The sequence below is a fragment of the Bufo gargarizans genome, chromosome 10, assembly GCF_014858855.1.
Source record: "Bufo gargarizans isolate SCDJY-AF-19 chromosome 10, ASM1485885v1, whole genome shotgun sequence".
Taxonomy (NCBI): Eukaryota; Metazoa; Chordata; class Amphibia; order Anura; family Bufonidae; genus Bufo; species Bufo gargarizans.
The window spans coordinates 122,613,258-122,637,984 of NC_058089.1; the positions used below are offsets into that span (position 1 = coordinate 122,613,258).

The window sequence follows — 24,727 nt, forward strand, 5'->3', positions numbered from 1 at the left end:
CCTCTACATATCATATACACTATGTACTATAGCATCACCACACTGAGATCTGCTCAGAAAGCTCATCTACATATCATATACACTATGTACTATAGCTTCACCACACTGAGATCTACTCAGAAAGCTCCTCTACATATCATATACACTATGTACTATAGCTTCACCACACTGAGATCTGCTCAGAAAGCTCCTCTACATATCATATGCACTATAGCTTCACCACACTGAGATCTACTCAGAAAGCTCCTCTACATATCATATACACTATGTACTATAGCTTCACCACACTGAGATCTGCTCAGAAAGCTCATCTACATATCATATACACTATGTACTATAGCATCACCACACTGAGATCTGCTCAGTAAACTCCTCTACATATCACTGCTTTATTCCCACACAATATGTGATTATACAGACTCCAGTAATATGCGATTGCGTATAAGCATAGAAAGATCTGGCTTCTCCATGTGGTAGTGCTGTAGCTTGGAGGTAAGTGTTTGGTTCTGCATGTAGAGATTCCCGGTCTGAACGCTGGGCGAGACTTAAAGGTTTTTATTCTTTTATGTTTAACCCATAATAAAAGTCTATGGGGGTCATTTATTAAGAAGTGTACACCACTTTCTGGCATATGTAAGGTGCAGATTTTGTTGCAAAGGGGTATTGCGGCAAGATCTACAACCTTTCCTTGCTCACGCCATTTTTCCCAGGTGGCGTGGGCAGAGAAAGTGGCGGCGGGGGGTCCTTATCATTTACAATTTTCTACACCAGTTTAGGACATGGAAAACGGTCTTAAACTAGGCCAGCAGAGGAGCGGGCGTGGCTTAAACAATGTCGTAAGGCCCGCGCCTATACATAACTTCAAAATAAATGGCCAGAGGCCATGAGAACACATGTTGTAGTTTTATTCCGGCCGCCTCTCAGCATGTTTGCCTATTATAGTCAATGGGGCCGGGGCGGACGTCCGGCGGCACGGTACACTAGCGGAAGCACGGATCTGGCAGGCTGTTCCCCCGCCGGAGAAGCCTCAGTTAGTGTTTATATATAAAAAGGTAAAAAATGTTGCCAGTTGCAGCAGTGTTTTATTTTATCCTTTTGTCTATAGATATTATAAGGTTATTATGTATCACACTGACAGCAGCTATTAGATTTAGCTACGTTGTCATCTGAACCATAAATGTAGTCCGTTTTCCAATAAGATATAACCACTGTGTGCATATACATATATATTTTGCAGTGCACTATAGTGGTGCATCTGAATGGCAGCAACTGTCGTCTACTCTACAAATCGAACCCGTCTCCTTCACACACAGGCGTCCTACCCAAGCTCTAACAGGCAGGTCTGCAGTACAAGACTGCGTATAGGTGGTCAGGATCACTGCATCTTGTAAAGAAAACTACATTTTCTCCCCCGAAGCATCAGCGTCATCAGGGGTTGTGCCGCAAATAGCAAGCCGGACCCTTTATTTGTAGCGGTTATGTATCTTTCTAATATACTTTGCATTTAACATCCTCACTGTTTGATTGCTGTCATGAAATGGAAGCATTCTTGTTTGCTTCCAGAGGTTGAAAAGCAAATGCCATGATGCCATCTATATAAATAGATTTTATGATCAGCACAAGGCACAAACTTCTGGAGTACACCACTGCAGCCACAGCACCTGGGAGCACCTAGAAGATGCCCTGGTTGAAGCTCAGCAGGTGCAGAAATGAGCTGTTGAATAAAGCAACTTCTGAGACCTAAGCTCCATGCGTCTAATGCAACAGATAAAAACTAACTACAAACTGGCCACTAGGTGGCAGCATGACACCACTGCATAACTGAAAATCAATAAGGCAGAGGCGGCCATCTTGTGGATAGCCCTCAAATCTGATTAAATAAGGGGTCTTGCACAACGCAGACCCCCACCCCGAAAGCAGTCGTACAGGCTTATACGGGAAAATATCTCTGCTTATATCTCCGAGTCCGATGGAGCATGCAACAATTTATTTTTCCATATGGAATCCAATAGAAAAAAAAAAAATCATGATCTGCATGAAATCAAAAGCAGATGGGGGTACAGCACAGCAGAGGACGGCCCCATTATTGTTCCATATCCAAATCTGTTACTTTCCAATACAGTTTGTGTCTCAGTGCTTCACTGTTTTCAAGACCTCTGTTTGCGGTCAATGAATGTGACCCTTCAGAGGATGAGACCTGAAACACCTGACCCCTGTGAGCTGAATACATCAGCGACACCGATCTCTCTCCTGTCCTGATCGTTTGCTACAATGTATCAGTGCAGGGAACAATGTATCGGCCCGGAGTACTGCTCGCTTACGTCACAGAGGATTGCCCAGGCTGGAGGCCACTGTCGGAAACGCTCTGCTGTATTTGGTCGGTACGGGTTTTCAGCCTCAGGTAGCAGACAAGAATGCTTCCGATCGCTGACAGCAAGCAGAGATCTTGTAACAGATCAGCTGGACGTGTATATAGGAGTTAATGCACACATTCTAGAAAGATAAGAGAGAGCCGGATTCCTTTAAATGATGTATATTTTTCCTTGAAGCGAGGCATCTCTTCCACAATACATACGGTCCCTGCTCGGTATAATCTTTGGTTAAAATTAACGGCCATTTGGTCTAAACTGAGAGGCAGCCAAAGAGTCCGAAAACGACGGCTCGTGGCTGCTGGCGAATACCCTGCGTCTGGAGACGGTATACGTGTTATGTATGGTGCAGATATGTGTGCAGATCTATACATATGTATATATATCTCTATATCCTCTATAAATATGATTTGTGCATAATAAAAATTTAAGGCAGCAGTAACATAAAAGGCACTTTGGTCATAAAAACAATATGGCTTCATATTCCCAGAGGAAAACTTCAGTCACTGTAGTGATAAAAGACACCGACTTCGTCAGCAGCGGATCTCGCCGGACAAAACGAACAGCGAGTGTCTGTTGAATTCTGACGGGCTGCGGCTAGTGCGCTCACATCTTTGGGAGGAGGATGGGGGGTCCTGTCGGCCCGTGCGGTCACGAGACAGGATGGCGGCTCCTTGGTGAACACGTGGTATGAGCGGACGCCGCATGTTGTCCCTCCTTACATGTTCTTGATTGTCGCTGGAAGGCACGAATTATAGGGATAGCCCTGTGCGGAATGTGTCCTGCGGGGGGCACTCTAGGGTCAGGCCAGCAGACCCATCCGGCTGACCTTAGCAGAAAGGAATGTGTGCAACAGGAAAACAACGGGCTTCGGACACGTGTGCAAATCCAGAGCCTGAAAGAGATAAGGGCGGTCGTGAGAAAATATACTCGACCAGAACTGCAGCAAACACCCGGTGGTTTGTGTACATTAAGCTACATGAGCCTCGTCAAGCGCGCGAGCGGAGCCGAGCCTCGTCAAGCGCGCGAGCGGAGCCGAGCCTCGTCAAGCGAACGGCAGTGGCGTTTTTTACACCCTTGAGGTGCATTTTTGGGGGTCACTGGCATTACTGAAATCGCAGCCCGCTCTGGTTGCTTTTTTGCAGTGTGTGTGGTGGCGCTGTCCTGGGTCCCCCCTTGTATGTAATAAGCCAGAATAATACCAGTTCTCCTTCTGGTCCACCAAAGTCCAGATAAAGATGTTTGGTCCCATCGTCTGCCGACATACGGAGCTTCTCAAATGGGTATCTGTACATGACGGGGCCCGAGGGCCCTCCGCGGCACACTGTGAATGCTGTGTCGTAATGGATGGAGAGGGAGACGGCTTCCCCGCGTAGAGAACAGCCTGTTAATACACAGAACAGCAATGCGTTACCCTGAGATCTTCCCAATTTAAAGGGAACCCGTCACCAGGATTTTGTGTATAGAGCTGAGGACATGGGCTGCTAAATGGCCGCTAGCACACAGTCCCCATAGCTCTGTGTGCTTTTATTGTGTAAAAAAACTGATTGGATACATATGCAAATTAACATAAGAGTTATATCTTACTTGTGTGACCAGAGAAGAGTTATATTTTCAAGCTCTGACTCCTCTCAGGTTAATTTGCATATGTATCAAATCGGTTTTTATACACAATAAAAGCACACAGAGCTATGGGGACTGGGTATTGCGGATGTGCTAGCGGCCATCTAGCAACCCATGTCCTCAGCTCTATACACAAAATCCCGGTGACAGGTTCCCAACTCAGACAATCCTAACGATATGCCCCCCCCATTATCTGATTGGGACCCGCACCTACACCAAGAACGGAGCGAGGAAGATGGTGGCTGGAGGACCACGGGTTTTCCGGGGTCTGGCCACCACCAAGCACTCTCCCCGTATCAGACCTATCAGACAATGGGGGCATATCCTAGCAATATGCCCCCATTGTCTGAGATGGGAAAACCCCTTTAATATAGAAGGGTGTGACACGACCCCAGGAACGCAGTCAGTATTCCCAGCATGCTTTGCAGTCAAGTAAAAGCCCACAAAACACTTGTTATATAAGCCCCACCCCCTTTGGGACACGGTTCTCAGGACTGGCCCACCAAAATCGAGACATGCTATAAGGCTCTATGTACACAACTACTTTAGCCAATATCTCTCACAGCTGAGACTTTGCTACAGTTGAATCCAATGTAGACAATCCAGTCTAAACAGTGTAGCAAAAGCTCAGCTGTTTTCATCTTCTGAATGTAAAGGATTTTCCCATTCACTGCCTGCAAGCACAGGTACGTGCGATTGTCTTTGCGTTCTTAAAGAGTTGGGCCTCAGACTCAATGGGCGTGCAAGTCCGTGCTGTCCACAGTAATGTCACAAGGCTATGCAAAAATCCCACGCCTGCCGTGTCCATGGGAAACAAAATGGACGCAGTCACTTGGTTTAATCACATGATCGCCAACCTCTGCTGTACAGGCGCCGGAAAGTTGTTTGACTGATTCAGTTCCTGTGCAGAAGCGGACACGTAAGAGAGCGGTCACGTGATTAAACCATGTGACTGCAGCCATTTTGGTTCCCATGGACACAGCAGCTGTTTACATAGCCATGTGACAAGCAGTTCAAGTGGTACACGTCAGATTACTGTGGCACAGCATGGACTTATGTGCCCGTCCAGGCTGGGGCCAACCCATTTTAAGAATGCGAAGACAATCACACTTAACTCTGCTTGCAGTCAATGAATAGGAAAATTCCTCTTTACTGTGGCAGTTTTAAAATGGCCAACCCCTTTAAGAAATGGACTCTATGCTGATGACACATTATTCCTACACTCATAGGGGAGATTTATCAGACCTGGGGTAAAAGAAAACTGACAGTTGCCCATAGCAACCAATCAGATTCCATCTTTCATTTTTCACAGCTCCTTTGCAAAATAAAAGGCGCCATCTGATTGGTTGCTATGGGCATCCAAGCCAGTTTTCTGTTACTTCAGGTTTGATAAATTTCCCCCCATGGACTGTAGCAAACTCTCAGCTGTGTTCAGCCTCTACACGTAAATAAAGATTTTTCCATTCACTGACAGGCAGTTATGTGCCATTGCCTTGGCATTCTTCAAGCAGACTTATCAAAACTGTCTGGGAGAAAATCTGCTTTGGTTGCCCATAGCAACCAATCACAGCACAGCTTTCATTTTTCAAGAGCTGAATTTGAAATGAAAGCTGCTCTGTGATTGGCTGTTATGGGCAACAAGGAGCCATGCTTTAGAGTTTCCTAAATCTATCAAAAAACTTTATTTTACCCCAAAAGTGACTTACTGATGGTGACCTCCCTCGTGAGTTCGGCTGACATGTGACACCCCTGCACCAGTGCTCTCGTCCAAGCAGAAAGATCCCGCTGGTTCTCCACGCGGAAGACGTGCATGTCAATTCCCTGAGGGCACCCCGTGCGAGTGGCAAAAGTTAGATGTGGCGCCAAAGAGGGCGAGTTGTGCCCCGGTCCTGAGTGTACTAACCTAAAAGGACAATAATATAAGCAATAATGTTACACCGTGAACACGACAATGCTACTATACAATATGGTGCTGGATGAAACGAGAAAGACAGCGCCACTCTTGCCCACTGGATTTATTTGGTATTGAAGATTAGCTCCATTAACTTAATATAACTCAGCTGCAATACCTTGGCAAATGGCGGTCTCTTGTTGAGGGGCCCAGGCATACGGGGGGCATTATAGGTCTTGGATAACAGATTATTTACAATGTTAGTCAATCATTAATGCATATTGATACCTATAAAACTATCCCTCACCTTGTGGAGATCAGCGGCAACTTATGCTTGGGGTGCGCCCACTCTTCCCGCGTCCTGGGCATTGCCTCGAAGAGAAGAAAATCCTTTGGAGAAACAACTGCAAGTGCTGGATGCCATAAAGCCCGGCCATCTTCCTGAGGGATCTGAGATGGAGAATAATAAGGGTGAGAGCAGAGTACTATGGAGGGTCTATGGACGGGTGCAGGAGGCACTATGGGCAGGCCAAGGGGGGGGGGGGGGACACTAGGGGCCGAGGGGAGGGGGGTTTGGGGAGACTAGGGGCCGAGGGGGGGTGGGGGGGGAGAGACTAGGGGCCGAGGGGGGGGGGGGGGGAGAGACTAGGGGCCGAGGGGGGGGGGGGGGAGAGACTAGGGCCGAGGGGGGGGGGGGAGAGACTAGGGGCCGAGGGGGGGGGGGGGAGAGACTAGGGGCCGAGGGGGGGGGGGGGAGAGACTAGGGGCCGAGGGGGGGGGGGGAGAGACTAGGGGCCGAGGGGGGGGGAGAGAGACTAGGGGCCGAGGGGGGGGAGAGACTGGGGGGGGGGGGGGGGGAGAGACTAGGGGCCGAGGGGGGGGGGGAGAGAGACAGGGGGGGGGGGAGAACTAGGGGCCGAGGGGGGGGGAGAGACTAGGGGCCGAGGGGGGGGGGGAGAACTAGGGCCGAGGGGGGGGGAGAGACTAGGGGCCGAGGGGGGGGGGGGAGAGACTAGGGGCCGAGGGGGGGAGAGACTAGGGCCGAGGGGGGGGGGGGAGAGAGACTAGGGGCCGAGGGGGGGGGGGGAGAGACTAGGGGCCGAGGGGGGGGGGGGAGAGACTAGGGGCCGAGGAAGGGGGGGTGACGACGACTAGTGGGGAGACTAGGGCCGAGGGGGGGGGGGGAGAGAGACTAGGGGCCGAGGAAGGGGGGGGGGGACGACTAGTGGGGAGACTAGGGGCCGAGGGGGGGGGAGAGAGACTAGGGGCCGAGGGGGGGGGGGGGGGGGGAGAGAGACTAGGGGCCGAGGGGGGGGGGGGGGAGAGACTAGGGGCCGAGGAAGGGGGACGACGACGACTAGTGGGGAGACTAGGGGCCGAGGGGGGGGGGGGGAAGAGAGACTAGGGGCCGAGGAAGGGGGGGGGGGGGGAGAGAGACTAGGGGCCGAGGAAGGGGGGGGACTAGTGGGGAGACTAGGGGCCGAGGGGGGACGGACGACTAGGGGCCGATGGGGGGGGGGGGGGGGGGGGAGACTAGGGGTGCAGGGGTGTCACTCCTGGAGACTCTGGGCACGGGCAGGGAGACCGGTACTAGACACGATATGGGGGAATAAATAATGACTAAGCATACAGTATGTATACAACAGAAAAGTCTTAAAGGGGCTCTCTACTACGGTCACCTCTGGTCTGCCTAGAATCCATCTTATGTTCATACAGGACAAATCCTTGGGAGACCTGGCTCTTTAAAGGGGTTGCCTGTTTAATACTGATGATCTTCAGGATAGGTCATCAATATCTGACCGATGGGGGTCCGACTCCTGGAGCCTCCGCTGATCAGCTGTATGAAGAGACCACGGCGCTCCGGTGAGAGCACTGAGGACTCTTCTTAGGCCAGTGACATCAAGTTTATTGGCCACATGGCCTAGACGCAGCTCAGTCGGGGCTGAGCTGCAATACCAAGCACAGCCACTATCCAATGAATGGTGCTGCGCTTGGGGAGCTCCGCCTGCCTTCAAACAGCTGATCGGCAGAGGTGTCGGACCCCCGCCAATCAGATATTGATGACTTATTCTGAGTATAGGTCATAGGTATTAAACGATTGGACAACCCCTTTTCAAATATCTCTAAGATCTATTGTTTTCTGTTATCAGCCCCTTCAAGTGAGTGGAAAGCCTTTGTGCCGTCACTGAGTGGGGAACCTTCTCGTGTACACTCACATCCAGGAATCCCATAAATGCCTATTACTTCTTACAGCTGAGCATTTGCTTAATTGTATCCAGTTTAGGCTGATAAATTATACCTGCGCTGATACACTGTAGCAAAATATCAGGACAGTTGGAGAAACTCTGCTTCTGATATTTAGCTGGCAGAGGATCGGCTTGGATGCAACAGTAATAAACTCTATGTTGTGAGAAGTACTGGGTCTGTAAAATGTTCCTATTCACTAGCAGCAAGCAGAGATCTTGAAATGGGGACAAATTGACATACAGTTTATTAGAACTTTTCTGTAATTTTCATGAAACAATGATGAAATTATTAATGACATAAAGGTAGAAAATTCCTTTAAGTCTTTGAGCAGTAGACAGAGGACGGTACACGAACCTGTTCAGCCACCCAGCCTAAATATCGGAGGTCGTCGGCCGCCGCTCCCAGCATGCACTGGGTTTCCGCCAGGACCTGTGGCAGCAGAGCGGTAATGTTGTTGTGCAGAGCCTGTGACCAGGACAGGGCGGAGGCGGAATCTCGACAGCGCAGCACCAGCGAGTGACATCCATCCGGCGAGCGCAGCTCAACCAGCCTGCAAGACACGTGGACATAAGAGGAGTGGAGAAGAGGCACGAGGCACACTGCTACATGTACCTCCTGCAGAGACAAGCAGGAACATTGGAGTCACGCACACATTGCCACTGACCGTCCCTCGGGGTCGTACATGCTCAGATTTCTCGCAGCGTAACACATTTTTAAGGGAATGACCTTGCAGTCCCTGGATCCGTGTTTTGGAGAACCAGACGTATCGCTGTGCGCTGGACTGCCGAGGTCGCAACCGTCCCAGGGAAGTTCACCCACCAGGGACGCCTTCCGGATATAGGGGGACACGTCCTGCAGGAAGCGCACTGTCAGAAGAGAGAAGGAAGACCGTCTATTGTATAATTCACTGATATAACACCGACATATCCCGCATCGCTCACGCTTAGATGACATATGGCGGTATTATGGGATTAATATTTTGCTGCATCATCGGATTTAAAGGGTATTTACTCTTCATAGAAGCCCTTGAATAGTATATACGGGGGGGGGAGGCTCGTGGAACTGGGGGGGGGAGGCTCGTGGAACTGGGGGGGGGGGAGGCTCGTGGAACTGGGGGGGGAGGCTCGTGGAACTGGGGGGGGGGAGGCTCGTGGAACTGGGGGGGGGGAGGCTCGTGGAACTGGGGGGGGGGAGGCTCGTGGAACTGGGGGGGGGGAGGCTCGTGGAACTGGGGGGGGAGGCTCGTGGAACTGGGGGGGGAGGCTCGTGGAACTGGGGGGGGGGAGGCTCGTGGAACTGGGGGGGGGGAGGCTCGTGGAACTGGGGGGGGGGAGGCTCGTGGAACTGGGGGGGGGAGGCTCGTGGAACTGGGGGGGGAGGCTCGTGGAACTGGGGGGGGAGGCTCGTGGAACTGGGGGGGGCGGCTGGTGGCACTGGGGGGGGCGGCTGGTGGCACTGGGGGGGCGGCTGGTGGCACTGGGGGGGGCGGCTGGTGGCACTGGGGGGGGCGGCTGGTGGCACTGGGGGGGGCGGCTGGTGGCACTGGGGGGGGCGGCTGGTGGCACTGGGGGGGGCGGCTGGTGGCACTGGGGGGGGCGGCTGGTGGCACTGGGGGGGGCGGCTGGTGGCACTGGGGGGGCGGCTGGTGGCACTGGGGGGCGGCTGGTGGCACTGGGGGGGCAGCTGGTGGCACTGGGGGGGCGGCTGGTGGCACTGGGGGGGCGGCTGGTGGCACTGGGGGGCGGCTGGTGGCACTGGGGGGGGCGGCTGGTGGCACTGGGGGGGATTGCTGAGTTTCTATAAAGAAAAACATTTATTTAATTTGTTTTTTGCTATTAGAGATCGATCGTTGGATTAATCAATAGAATACTTGATTACAAAAATAGTCGATAGCTGCAGCCCTAGTGACAACCAACATGGCCGCCCTTAGAAGGGTTACTATGCCTATGAAAGGCAAGTCAAGCTGAAGCAGCACCTATATCGTTAAAGAGTAAGTCCAAACAGTAAGTTTCTTCCAAAAACAGCGCCACCCCCTGTCCACAGGTTGTGTGCGGTATTGTAGCTCCGTCACAGTTGCTTCAAAGGAGTGGAGCTGCAATACCAGACACAAGACGGGCGCGGCGCTGTTTCTGGAAGATGGCAGCAAAGTTTACCTAAGCCTGGGCTTACCCTTTAAGGAGGACAGATTTGCCATTCAGGATCTCAGGAAAGCTGAGTGCCAGCCTTGTGACATTCCCGATAGACGTTGGCAATTACAATGCACTGGGAATTTTGGGATTTCACAGAGAAATTCTACACTGGACATTGCATAAGATGTGAGTCATGCGATGAAGGGGGAGAAAGGACAGGTTGAAAAATTTCCTCATCATTTTCCCTTACATGGGGTCTCCAGAATCAAAGTCATGATGGCGACGCCTTTCCCTCGCCTCGTTCTTCTGGGACGTCAAGGGGTTAATCTAGACTGAAGCTGCTATCTAACTGCAGATTATATTGCTCGCTGCAAAATACGGGAGGATTAGGGAGAGTCTCCATATAAGGGAGCGAAGCATCACACGGTGTAATAAATGGAGAGGCGCCGAAAAGGGGGGCACTGGAGGGTCTCTCTCCGGGACCTGCTGCCCCTGAGGACAGGTGCAGCCATAAGAATGACCATAACAGGTCACCACGCTCCATAGTCTGTCTCCTTAATGAGTGCTTTCCCTGTTCAGGCAGTGCATCTCTTCCTGGGAAAGCTGGGTGATGGCCGCCATCACTTCCGATTGGTTACCCAGACTCCTGGAAGGCAAACTGTCTAGTTCTACAGTGCAATGGAAGCAAGGGGCGCGGATATTAGGGGCCACAGCTCAGCAGAGGGGGCATTAGTTGTTTCTCAGTGAACTTCAGCCTGCGGCTCACCAGCTGCTGAGAAACTACAACTCCCAGCATCACCCGACAGCCTTCAGCAGGATCACCAGCTGCTAAGAGACTACAACTCCCAGCATGCCCTGACAGCCTTCAGCAGAATCACCAGCTGCTAAGATACTACAACTCCCAGCAGGATCACCAGCTGCTGAGAGACTATAACTTCCAGCAGGTCCTGACAGCCTTCAGCAGGATCACCAGCTGCTGGGAGACTACAACTCCCAGCATGCCCTGACAGCCTTCAGCGGGATCACCAGCTGCTGGGAGACTACAACTCCCAGCATGCCCTGACAGCCTTCAGCGGGATAAAGTCTCTGCAAAGAGATAATGATCTAGAGACGTTCCCACTGTGTCTCCCTTTTTTGAGATTTTGGTCACAAGAAAAACAAACCACATCTCAGCCCTTCAAATGAAAGCTAATGTAATGGCGGAGGGGGGGGGGGGGCAGAGTTGTGCCTCTTGTATCAGAATTACTACATGCGGGTTACAGTCCTTCTGAAAAGGACACTAAAGGGCGTGAACCCTATCGGCCCATGGTTCTCTCCAATTGGTGGAGGGCTGCTGAATGACAGGACACTCCCCTTCCGAAGCACCGCCCACATGTCCTTTCCAGAAGGACGCCGAGATGCACTGAGAACCCATGAACTCTGCTGTTTTCTGGAGCTCTGACAACCAACCAAAGATGCCACAATTTTCAGCATCCACATCACATGTAGCCATATGTAATCCTTCTGCCTCGGGACATAGGGTTCGCATGTCTTCCCTGATGTCCCCGCAGGATTGAGTCACGGGCTACACCCTATTAAAAGTAATCTGATACCTGCGCGATTCCGCTCTCAATATGTACATTACGCTGGGAATGCAAGACGTGGCCTCGCCGGACAGGAGGAGGGAGAGACCCCAATGGATGCGAACCACTGCACTGACCGAGTGCGACTTTATCCAGAAACACGGACAGGAGGGGGTGACCATACAGGACAAGGAGGGGGAGGGGGTGACCATACAGGACAAGGAGGGGGAGGGGGTGACCATACAGGACAAGGAGGGGGAGGGGGTGACCATACAGGACAAGGAGGGGGAGGGGGTGACCATACAGGACAAGGAGGGGGAGGGGGTGACCATACAGGACAAGATATTTTAAAGCCACTGACCGGCACGTCGCAAAGGCATTGAGTGGATACAACCATTTTCAAGGGATCGTCCAGGACCATTTATAGATATTTATACTATTTATGAATGAATTGCCAGCCGTGTGTAGTAGGGGGCGTGTCCCTGCACAGTCTGACACTAGTCAGGGCTAGGTGGACACTCACTGCCCAGTGCTGGCAACTTTTAGTAGGAATAATAGAGTCACAAGAACAGATGCTCTAGAATTGTTACTACATGGCGGATGCAACAATATGTCATGAGGGGCGACAGCTCATCTCCTCTGCTGTCCTGTAGTGATGACATTGCCATCACCCATGTGTCACTGCTGCGGTTGTCGCCTGTGGGTGGTTGCGGCATCATCACTGCAGGACAGAGAGCGGGAGAGTAGTATTTATCTTTATCACATCCACTTTCAATTCCGAGATTTTTAAATGTCCTCAGGACAAGCTCTTTAAAAAATCCGGGTGGACTGCCTGCGACATGCTGCTGCCGCCTCTCCTGTGCCTCACACATGCAGCGTGTATGGGGCCTCTTCCCTAAGTGATGTCTGACCAACGTGCAGCTACCAGAACTACTCAATATCGCTAACGTTGTGGTAACCGGCCCGGCAGGTTTTGGAAATACACATTCATCATACAGCGCATCGGAAAAGATCAAAGTACAACTTATAAAATATCGTACAATACAGAACCTCAGGGCGGAAGAAAAATGACCCTTCCCCTAGAAAAGACAAGAACTACGCAAGGTCAACGGCACCGCAGGATCAGACAAAAACAGCACCACAGTTGTCCTCAGGTTGTGTCTAGTACTGCAGCTCAGCTCCATAAAGCGAATGGGCCTGAACTGCAGTACCATACGTCACCTGTAGACAGGTGTGGCGCTATTTATGTTTTAAGACAGTGGTCATGGTTTTCTAATCTTTTTTTTTTAAAAGGGGTTGTCCCAAGGGGGTTCTGTCAGGGGTATCTGATCAGTAAGGGTGCAACTGCTAGGAACCCTACCGCTCACAAGAACAGAGTTAGAGTACCCGCCAATGAATGGAGGGGAGGTTGAGCGCGCACGCTGCCACTCCATTCATTCTCTATGGCACTGCTGGACACAGGAGCGGCAGCTCATCTGACTGCCATACCATTCATTTTGGGAACTGAGGACCCCATATTTATAAGCGGAAGGACCCCACCAATTACTTACTTCTATCTTGGGACTGCCCGGACCCAGACGGCTCTGTCTCTGCCTGTAAAGACCTGGCTCATTCCTCTAGCTGCTACACATCCTGAGATGCAGCAGGTTATAGCAGCCCCTCCTCATGGCTATGGCCTCAGCTACTGAAGGGAACATCACTGCCTGTCTGGGCCCCACAGCAGTAGTTCCGTCCCCGTCTGCAGGGTTGCAAAGTACAGGATATGAGAGACCTGCCAAATATTCCTAAAACCGCTGAACGTGAACAGAAACGTATCTGTATTGCTCCAATGCATCCAGAATAAAAGAAAGCATGTGGGCAAATAATAATACCTTGCTCCGTGTTTGGTACACAGCTCCGATGCGGAGCCAAGTGTGCTGCGAACGATTAATAATTGACAATACACAGACTGCACTTTTTATACGTTTTCGTATATTTTCGTGACCACTCCCAAACTTGTACCGTCTCCGAATGTTTTACGAAGCTGAGTAAACAGCGGCATCTTGTAACACTTACGTGTCGGTCACACACACGCCCAGCGCCCAGAGACCCGGCCGTTCCCAGTCCACCAGATGCTGAGCTATTATATGTCTCCAGCTGTGGGAAATCGGGAGGTCTGTCATTTGTCATCACATCGGTGGTCTCTAACCTGTGCCTCTCTCGTGGCTGTCAGACTACAACTCCCAACATTGCCCGAGTGTATGGCTTTTTTTTTTTTTTAAAAGGAGTTGGGGTAGAAACCCTTTCGCCACATTTTAGCATTAGATTAGCCACATTTACATCCTCATGCTTGCTGTCAACGAATGGAAGCATCTTATTTATTTATTTTTGCCTCCTTCACATTCCCAGCTAAAAAAAAACTAATATTTCTCACAGCTGAGGGTCTGCTACCATTGCACCCAGTTCAATCCTTTGAGATAAGGAGTCCGGGCTCCGCACCGACACATTGTAGTAAACGATCAGAACCGGAAAGATTTGTCCTGCGGAGGTATTCAGTTTACAGAGGATTGTCTACACCGGACACATAGCAGCAAACCCTCCGCTGTGGGAGGCATCAGGTCTTTATGGCTTCCTAGCTTCTGGATGTGATCTCTCGGAAATGCTGGGAGTTGTAATACGACAAAAAAAGCAACGGCGGTTTCCTAAAATACTTAGGAATTTGTAGATGAATGGCGCCATCTACGCCAAATTAATCACGTGCCTCTTATTAACAGATAATTAAAAAAAATGTAAAAATGTTTCGACAATTATTGTAAACCATTGGCTGCCGATTTGCCGTTATTGTGCATAATTCTCCACACCCGAGTCGCAGGCCCCGAGACCCACCAGACAGCGGAGAAACGGATAATGTAATAATCCCCTCATTAGGGCGAGATAGCTGGCGGCACCGGAAACGCGCCACTCTTCAGGCTGAATAGCACACAATGAGGCGGATTATGCTCTGCAGAAGGTGACAGCGGTGATGAGGGGGTTAATATTAATGCCGGGTTAATACTGATTAGCATTGTCAGATGCCGACTCAGCAAAACCCACCATTCTGCCTACACGCAAAGGGTTAAGGCGTCTGCACCCAACCCGATTTCTGGAGCGAACCTGGACAGGAGTCTGGAGGATGGGGGTCGTCCTGCACCAGTAGAAGGGCACATGGGTCAATCATCGTTACGCCCAACATGAAGAACATCCGAATATTACTCTTCGCTGTGGCCGATGATTACCGAATGTCCATGGGCAGCTTTAGAAAGGGGGATATTTAAAGGGGTATTCCCATCTTAAAGGGGTCATACAGGATTAGAGAAACATCCAGAAGCTGAAAACGTGCACAGGCCTAAGATCTCGTAACTGACGGACTGTTACAAGTGTATCCAGTCTAGATGATCTTCTGCGCGCAGACAGCTCTGCTACATTGCAGGACGCTATCAGAACGGCAGAGAGATGTATGCTGCTCATGTACTCGGCTCACAGCGCTACCCCTCAGCTGGGAAGGGTCCGCACCGTACAGAGGATTCAGCCTCTGAATAGAAGAAAGAATGTGGTGAAATATTTCTCCCCCGTTTATAAATATGTGTAACTTCAACATTATAATTACATTAACTGTACAGATCCTAAGTTACAACCTGTAATATACTCCAGAGCTGCACTCACTGTTCTGCTGGTGCAGTCATTGTGTACACATACATTACTTATCCTGTACTGATCCTGAGTTACATCCTGTATTATACTCCAGAGCTGCACTCACTATTCTGCTGGTGCAGTCACTGTCTACATACATTACTTATCCTGTACTGATCCTGAGTTACAACCTGTATTATACTCCAGAGCTGCACTCACTATTCTGCTGGTGCAGTCACTGTGTACATACATTACTTATCCTGTACTGATCCTGAGTTACATCCTGTATTATACTCCAGAGCTGCACTCACTATTCTGCTGGTGCAGTCACTGTGTACATACATTACTTATCCTGTACTGATCCTGAGTTACATCCTGTATTATACCCCAGAGCAGCACTCACTATTCTGCTGGTGCAGTCACTGTGTACATACATTACTTATCCTGTATTATACTCCAGAGCAGCACTCACTATTCTGCTGGTGCAGTCACTGTGTACATACATTACTGATCCTCAGTTACAGCCTGTATTATACTCCAGAGCTGCACTCACTATTCTGCTGGTGCAGTCATTGTGTACATACATTACTTATCCTGTCCTGATCCTGAGTTACATCCTGTATTATACTCCAGAGCTGCACTCACTATTCTGCTGGTGCAGTCACTGTGTACATACATTGCTTATCCTGTATTATACTCCAGACCAGCACTCACTATTCTGCTGGTGCAGTCACTGTGTACATACATTACTTATCCTGTACTGATCCTGAGTTACCTCCTGTATTATACTGCAGAGCTGCACTCACTATTCTGCTGGTGGAGTCACTGTGTACATACATTACTTATCCTGTACTGATCCCGAGTTACATCCTGTATTATACTCCAGAGCTGCACTCACTATTCTGCTGGTGCAGTCACTGTGTACATACATTACTTATCCTGTACTGATCCTGAGTTACATCCTGTATTATACTCCAGAGCTGCACTCACTATTCTGCTGGTGGAGTCACTGTGTACATACATTACTTATCCTGTACTGATCCTGAGTTACATCCTGTATTATACTCCAGAGCTGCACTCACTATTCTGCTGGTGCAGTCACTGTGTACATACATTACTTATCCTGTACTGATCCTGAGTTACATCCTGTATTATACTACAGAGCTGCACTCACTATTCTGCTGGTGCAGTCACTGTGTACATACATTACTTATCCTGTACTGACCCTGAGTTACATCCTGTATTATCCTCCAGAGCTGCACTCACTATTCTGCTGGTGCAGTCACTGTGTACATACATTACTTATCCTGTACTGATCCTGAGTTACATCCTGTATTATACTCCAGAGCTGCACTCACTATTCTGCTGGTGCAGTCACTGTGTACATACATTACTTATCCTGTACTTATCCTGAGTAACATCCTGCATTATACTCCAGAGCTGCACTCACTATTCTGCTGGTGCAGTCACTGTGTACATACATTACTTATCCTGTACTTATCCTGAGTAACATCCTGCATTATACTCCAGAGCTGCACTCACTATTCTGCTGGTGCAGTCACTGTGTACATACATTACTTATCCTGTACAGATCCTGAGTTACATGCTGTATTATACTCCAGAGCTGCACTCACTGGCGGAGTCACCTAATCTGACAACAAGCTTGTTGACTGTTTCCAATAACAGACCATAGAACCATGATTGCAGCTCTGGAGTGTAATGCATTCTGTAAATTAGGACCAATGCGATATACTAATGGACTTACAAAGGTGCTACAGATGTACACTGTAAAATGGGGTTGAAAGGTGGAGCTACCCTTTAAGCCATTTTTGGGTTAGTAGGAGGAGGTGTTGGGAGAGGTCGTAAGTCCTGGGTGTGGACGCGATGACACCGACGTCGTCTCATGAAAAGTATCTGGACAAAGCTGCAGGACACGGAGTGAGAAACAAGAAGAGCCCGGCCACTTCTGGAAAAGCTGGGTGACTACCAATACGGCCGCTTACCCGAGGGACACCTTCCGTGCTGCGGGAACCTAATGATGGCCGCCCGGCATCAAAAGACGACAAAGGGGTCGTCCTCAGCTCTCTCCAACAGCCCTAATGGGGCGGCAGGGCCAGGGCCGACTAACGCAGGGCAAAAGGGGCAGCTGCCCCGGGCCCAGTTACTCCTAGGGGGCCCAAGGCAGCTGCCTCTTGAGCCCCGCTGGCCACTGCCCACAAATTATTTTTCATCCCATAAGACGCATTTTTCCCTCCAAAAGTGGGAGGAAAATGCCTCTGCGTCTTATGGGGCGAATACTAATGAAGCGCTTCTATTATTGAAGCGCTGGATTAGTACCGGAGGACTGGGAAGCGGTGAAAGCGCTATACTCACCGCTTCCTGGTCCTCAGCTGTGCAGTGGCTGCATGGGGCTGATGCATGGGGCTGGGGGGGCCTGATGCATGGGGCTGGGGGGGCCTGATGCATGGGGCTGGGGGGGCCTGATGCATGGGGCTGGGGGGGCCTGATGCATGGGGCTGGGGGGCCTGATGCATGGGGCTGGGGGGGCCCTGATGCATGGGGCTGGGGGGGCCTGATGCATGGGGCTGGGGGGGCCTGATGCATGGGGCTGGGGGGGCCTGATGCATGGGGCTGGGGGGGCCTGATGCATGGGGCTGGGGGGGGCCTGATGCATGGGGCTGGGGGGGCCTGATGCATTGGGGCTGGGGGGGCCTGATGCATGGGCTGGGGGGGCCTGATGCATGGGGCTGGGGGGCCTGATGCATGGGGCTGGGGGGGCCTGATGCATGGGGCTGGGGGGGGGCCTGAGCATGGGGCTGGGGGGGCCTGATGCATGGGGCTGGGGGGGGCCTGATGCATGGGGCTGGGGGGGGCCTGATGCATGGGGCTGGGGGGGGCCTGATGCATGGGGCTGGGGGGGCCTGATGCATGGGGCTGGGGGGCCTGATGCATGGGGGCTGTGGGGGGCCTGATGCAGGGTGGGGGGGCCTGATGCATGGGGCTGGGGGGGCCTGATGCATGGGGCCTGGGGGGGGCCTGATTGCATGGGCTGGGGGGGCCTGATGCATGGGGCTGGGGGGGGCCTGATGCATGGGGCTGGGGGGGCCTGATGCATGGGGCTGGGGGGGCCTGATGCATGGGGCTGGGGGGGCCTGATGCATGGGGATGGGGGGGGCCTGATGCATGGGGGCTGGGGGGGCCTGATGCATGGGGCTGGGGGGGGCCTGATGCATGGGGCTGGGGGGGAGCCTGATGCATGGGGCTGGGGGGGAGCTGATGCATGGGGCTGGGGGGGCCTGATGCATGGGGCTGGGGGGCCTGCATGGGGCTGGGGGGCTGATGCATGGGGCTGGGGGGGCCTGATGCATGGGGCTGGGGGGGCCTGATGCATGGGGCTGGGGGGGCCTGATGCATGGGCTGGGGGGGCTGATGCATGGGGCTGGGGGGGCCTGATGCATGGGGCTGGGGGGGCCTGATGCATGGGGCTGGGGGGGCCTGATGCATGGGGCTGGGGGGGCCTGATGCATGGGGCTGGGGGGGCCTGATGCATGGGGCTGGGGGGGCCTGATGCATGGGCTGGGGGGGCCTGATGCATGGGGCTGGGGGGGGCCTGATGCATTGGGGCTGGGGGGGCTGATGCATTGGGCTGGGGGGGCCTGATGCATGGGCTGGGGGGGGCCTGATGCATGGGGGGGGGGGCCTGATGCATGGGGCTGGGGGGGGCCTGATGCATGGGGCTGGGGGGGGCCTGATGCATGGGGCTGGGGGGGGCCTGATGCATGGGGCTGGGGGGGGGGCCGATGCATGGGGCTGGGGGGGGGCCTGATGCATGGGGCTGGGGGGGGGCCTGATGCATGGGCTGGCATGGGGGGGGGGGCCTGATGCATGGGGCTGGGGGGGGGCCTGATGCATGGGGCTGGGGGGGGGCTGATGCATGGGGCTGATGCATGGGGCTGGGGGGGCCTGATGCATGGGGCTGGGGGGGCCTGATGCATGGGGCTGGGGGAGCTGATGCATGGGGCTGGGGGAGCTGATGCATGGGCTGGGGGGCCTGATGCATGGGGCTGGGGGGGCCTGATGCATGGGGCTGGGGGGGCCTGATGCATGGGGCTGGGGGGGCCTGATGCATGGGGCTGGGGGGGCCTGATGCATGGGGCTGGGGGGGCCTGATGCATGGGGCTGGGGGGGCCTGATGCATGGGGCTGGGGGGCCTGATGCATGGGGCTGGGGGGGCCTGATGCATGGGAGGCTGAGGCATGGGGGGTGATGCATGGGGGGCTGATGCATGAGGCTGGGGGGCTAATATATGGCGTTGGGGGTCTTATTGGGGCTGTCAGCTGAGGTCTGATTGACATTGGGGGTCTGATCTGAGGTGTAATGAAAAATATTTTTTCTTATTGTCCCCCTATAAAGTCTAGGTGCGTCTTAAAGGGCGAAAAATACGGTACTTTCTCCTCCTCCCGACCTGCCCTTTGCGTACGCCGCGCGCCGTGACGTCAGGCAGAGGCACTGCCACGCTAGGGTGAGCCCCGGTCTCCTTCCTGACCTGCGGAGCACGGATCCTGAGCCGCCGAAGTCTTCACTGTCAGCTGTATGATATATAGATCACTTGCTGGGGTGTGGGACGGCGGGATCCAGGGGGCCCAAGTAAATTCTTGCCCAGGGTCCAATCAATCTTAAAGACGGCCCTGGGCGGGGCGCATGCTCATGACGGGTGCGGGTCCCAGCGCTCGGACCTCCACCGATCTGAGGCTTATCCTGTGGACGACTGGGTTGTCAGGAGGAAAGAAGCCGAGGAACATTCTAGAAGACGTCCACCGACCCTGCTTATGACTGCACGCTGAGCGGTCATCGGGGTGTCTATATGATGCCCTAGGGTGGTGCCACCCAATGCCCCCCCCCCCTCTCCGAAGTGTAAGGGTGGGGGGAAAATCACCTGACCAGCTCTCCAACATCATTAAAAGGATCTAGTGTTTTTCCACAGACAGCGCCCCCCTTGTCTACAGGCTGCATCTGGTATTGCAGCTTTAAGTGAATAGAACTGAGCTGCAAAACCACATCACGCCTGTGGATAAGAGGGGCGCTGACCCTTTTCCCAAATTCAGGACAATCCCGTAAAGCGGATCGGGTGATCCCTGTCGGCCAATCAGAAGGCCTTGTTACAAACAATAGTAATAAATCACCGGTCACATGATCACCATGCGCCAAGGCTCCGCGGTTTATTGGTATTCCATTCAATGGAGCTGAGCTGCAATTTCACCTCATGCCCGTGGATAAAGGGGAGGGGGGGGGGGGGCTGTTTCTCGAAAACCAACAGAACCCCCCCCCCCCCCCCCAAAAAAAATATATGGAGAATCCCTTGAAGGAGCGGATCAGGTGATCCCTGTCAGCCAATCGGAAAGAAGCAGCATTGCAGGCGACTGGTCACATGATCATCATATAACTTCTACACAGACAGATGGGGGAGCACTGCCAGGAGGTGGGCACCCACAGGGCACTGCCAGGAGGTGGGCACCTAGTGGGGGGAGCACAGGGCACTGCCAGGAGGGGGGCACCTGGGGGGGGCACTGCCAGGAGGGGGGCACCTGGGGGGGCACTGCCAGGAGGGGGGCACCTGGGGGGGGCACTGCCAGGAGGGGGGCACCTGGGGGGGCACTGCCAGGAGGGGGGCACCTGGGGGGGCACTGCCAGGAGGGGGGCACTGCCAGGAGGTGGGCACCTCGTGGGGGGGCACTGCCAGGAGGTGGGCACCTCGTGGGGGGGCACTGCCAGGAGGTGGGCACCTCGTGGGGGGGGCACTGCCAGGAGGTGGGCACCTCGTGGGGGGGCACTGCCAGGAGGTGGGCACCTCGTGGGGGGGGCACTGCCAGGGTGGCCACCTCGTGTGGGCCTGCCAGGAGGTGGGCACCTCGTGGGGGGGCACTGCCAGGAGGTGGGCACCTCGTGGGGGGGCACTGCCAGGAGGTGGGCACCTCGGGGGGGGCACTGCCAGGAGGTGGGCACCTCGGGGGGGGCACTGCCAGGAGGTGGGCACCTCGGGGGGGGCACTGCCAGGAGGTGGGCACCTCGGGGGGGCGCACTGCCAGGAGGTGGGCACCTCGGGGGGCGCACTGCCAGGAGGTGGGCACCTCGGGGGGGGGGGGAACTGCCAGGAGGTGGGCACCTCGGGGGGGGGGGGGAACTGCCAGGAGGTGGGCACCTCGGGGGGGGGGGGGAACTGCCAGGAGGTGGGCACCTCGGGGGGGGGGGGGAAACTGCCAGGAGGTGGGCACCTCGGGGGGGGGGGGGGAAACTGCCAGGAGGTGGGCACCTCGGGGGGGGGGGGAAACTGCCAGGAGTGGGCACCTCGGGGGGGGGGAAACTGCCAGGAGGTGGGCACCTCGGGGGGGGGGGAAACTGCCAGGAGGTGGGCACCCGGGGGGGGGGAAACTGCAGGAGGTGGGCACCTCGGGGGGGGGGGAAACTGCCAGGAGGTGGGCACCTCGGGGGGGGGGGGGAAACTGCCAGGGGGGGGGGAACTGCCAGGAGGTGGGCACCTCGGGGGGGGGGGGGGGAAACTGCCAGGAGGTGGCACCTCGGGGGGGGGGGGGAAACTGCCAGGAGGTGGGCACCTCGGGGGGGGGGGGAAACTGCCAGGAGGTGGGCACCTCGGGGGGGGGGGGAAACTGCCAGGAGGTGGGCACCTCGGGGGGGGGGGGGAAACTGCCAGGAGGTGGGCACCTCGGGGGGGGGGGGGGGGGAAACTGCCAGGAGGTGGGCACCTCGGGGGGGGGGGGGAAACTGCCAGGAGGTGGGCACCTCGGGGGGGGGGGGGAAACTGCCAGGAGGTGGGCACCTCGGGGGGGGGGGGAAACTGCCAGGAGGTGGGCACCTCGGGGGGGGGGGAAACTGCCAGGAGGTGGGCACCTCGGGGGGGGGGAAACTGCCAGGAGGTGGGCACCTCGGGGGGGGGAAACTGCCAGGAGGTGGGCACCTCGGGGGGGGGGAACTGCCAGGAGGTGGGCACCTCGGGGGGGGGGGAACTGCCAGGAGGTGGGCACCTCGGGGGGGGGGGAAAACTGCCAGGAGGTGGGCACCTCGGGGGGGGGAAACTGCCAGGAGGTGGGCACCTCGGGGGGGGGGGGGGAAACTGCCAGGAGGTGGGCACCTCGGGGGGGGGGGGGACTGCCAGGAGGTGGGCACCTCGGGGGGGGGGACTGCCAGGAGGTGGGCACCTCGGGGGGGGGGGACTGCCAGGAGGTGGGCACCTCGGGGGGGGGGGGAAAACTGCCAGGAGGTGGGCACCTCGGGGGGGGGGAAACTGCCAGGAGGTGGGCACCTCGGGGGGGGGAAACTGCCAGGAGGTGGGCACCTCGGGGGGGGGGGAAACTGCCAGGAGGGGGGCACCTGGGGGGGCACTGCCAGGGGGGGGGCACCTGGGGGGGCACTGCCAGGAGGGGGGCACCTGGGGGGGCACTGCCAGGAGGGGGGCACCTGGGGTGGGCACTGCCAGGAGGGGGGCACCTGGGGTGGGCACTGCCAGGAGGGGGGCACCTGGGGGGCACTGCCAGGAGGGGGGCACCTGGGGTGGGCACTGCCAGGAGGGGGGCACCTGGGGGGGCACTGCCAGGAGGTGGGCACCTGGGGGGGCACTGCCAGGAGGGGGCACCTGGGGGGGGCACTGCCAGGAGGGGGGCACCTGGGGGCTCTTACCTTCCAGTGTCACCTCCTTGCCCGCTTTCTTCAGCACTTGCACAGCTTGGTCATGGGTGGCATTCCTCAGGTCGGCCCCGTTGACGGCCAGGATGGCATCCCCCACCCGGAGAGCCTGGCTCTTGTCCGCTGCCAGCCCCGGGAAGATCTTGGAGATGAGGATGGGCATGCGGTTCTCCTGGCCGCCCTTGATGCTGATGCCCAGTCCTCCGAACTCCTGCTTCACCACCCGCACCTTCCTCGCCGGCTCCGCGCCCTCCTCCGGGCTGTCCAGGGGGAACCTGGCCCCGGGGCTGCCCACCCCGGACTCGGAGCCGCAGTCTGATCTGGGGGAACTCGCTCCGGAGCGCCCGGGGCCCCTGCGGGGACTGCCCGGGGCCAGCTCCGTGCCATTGCTCATGCCATTGAGCGCGGCCGGCTCCTGCTCCGAGGTCAGGCTCAGGGTCTCCCCGGAGAGCTCGGCGTGGACCCGCACCCAGTGGTCCTGCAGCAGCAGATCCAGGAGCCCGGACTTGGAGGCTCGGGTCCACACGGCCATGGCGAGCGGCGCACTGACGACGAGCTGCTGCCTCCTGCGCCGCGAACTTCCTGCCTGTGTCAGCGGCGGCCTCCTCCCCGGCCTCCACACACGCTGCGCGGCGACACCTAGCGGCGGCCTCCTCCCCGGCCTCCACACACGCTGCGCGGCGACACCTGGCGGCGGCGACTGCGCATGACAGCTGGGGCCGGGCGCAGGGCAGGAGCTGAGCAGGAGGAGCAGAGCGGCAGAGCAGTGGGAGGAGGAGCAGAGCAGGAGAAGCTGAGCCGGAGGAGCAGAGCAGGAGGAGGAGCTGAGCCGGAGGAGCAGAGCAGGAGGAGGAGCTGAGCTGGAGGAGCATAGCCGCGGGAGGAGCTGAGCTGGAGGAGCAGAGCAGGAGGAGGAGCAGAGCAGGAGGAGGAGCTGAGCTGGAGGAGCAGAGCAGGAGGAGGAGCTGAGCTGGAGGAACAGAGCGGCGGGATGAGCTGAGCTGGAGGAGCAGAGCAGGAGGAGGAGAGCAGCGGGAGGAGGAGCAAAGCAGGAGGAGCAGAGCAGGAGGAGAAACAGAGCTGGAGGAGCCGAGCGGCGGGAGAAGCTGAGCTGGAGGAGCAGAGCGGCGGGAGGAGCTGAGCTGGAGGAGCAGAGCAGGAGCTGAGCAGGAGGAGCTGAGCAGCGGGAGGAGCTGAGCCGGAGGAGCAGAGCAGCAGAAGGAGCTGAGCCGGAGGAGCAGAGCGGCGGAAGGAGCTGAGCTGGAGGAGCAGAACGGCGGGAGGAGCTGAGCTGGAGGAGCAGAGCGACGGGAGGAGCTGAGCTGGAGGAGCAGAGCAGGAGCTGGGCTGGAGGAGCAGGAGCTGAGCTGGAGGAGCAGAGCGGCGGGAGGAGCTGAGCTGGAGGAGCAGAGCAGGAGCTGGGCTGGAGGAGCAGAGCAGGAGCTGAGCAGGAGGAGCAGAGCAGCGGGAGGAGCTGAGCCGGAGGAGCAGAGCAGGAGGAGGAGCTGAGCTGGAGGAGCAGAGCAGGAGCTGAGCTGGAGGAGCAGAGCGGCGGGAGGA

General features: G+C 55.7%; 1 protein-coding gene across 1 annotated transcript; it reads right to left on the reverse strand.

Moving 5' to 3' along the window:
- Window positions 1–1,062: 1,062 nt before the first annotated feature.
- Window positions 1,063–23,789, reverse strand: SNTB2 (syntrophin beta 2). The gene is made up of 7 exons (XM_044270539.1): window positions 23,162–23,789; window positions 8,795–8,996; window positions 8,485–8,680; window positions 6,191–6,333; window positions 5,699–5,895; window positions 3,572–3,753; window positions 1,063–3,264 (listed from the first exon to the last, which is right to left on the reverse strand). Exons 1-7 carry the CDS (start codon window positions 23,697–23,699, stop codon window positions 3,172–3,174), a joined length of 1,551 nt encoding a protein of 516 aa, XP_044126474.1. The 5' UTR covers window positions 23,700–23,789; the 3' UTR covers window positions 1,063–3,171.
- Window positions 23,790–24,727: the final 938 nt, after the last annotated feature.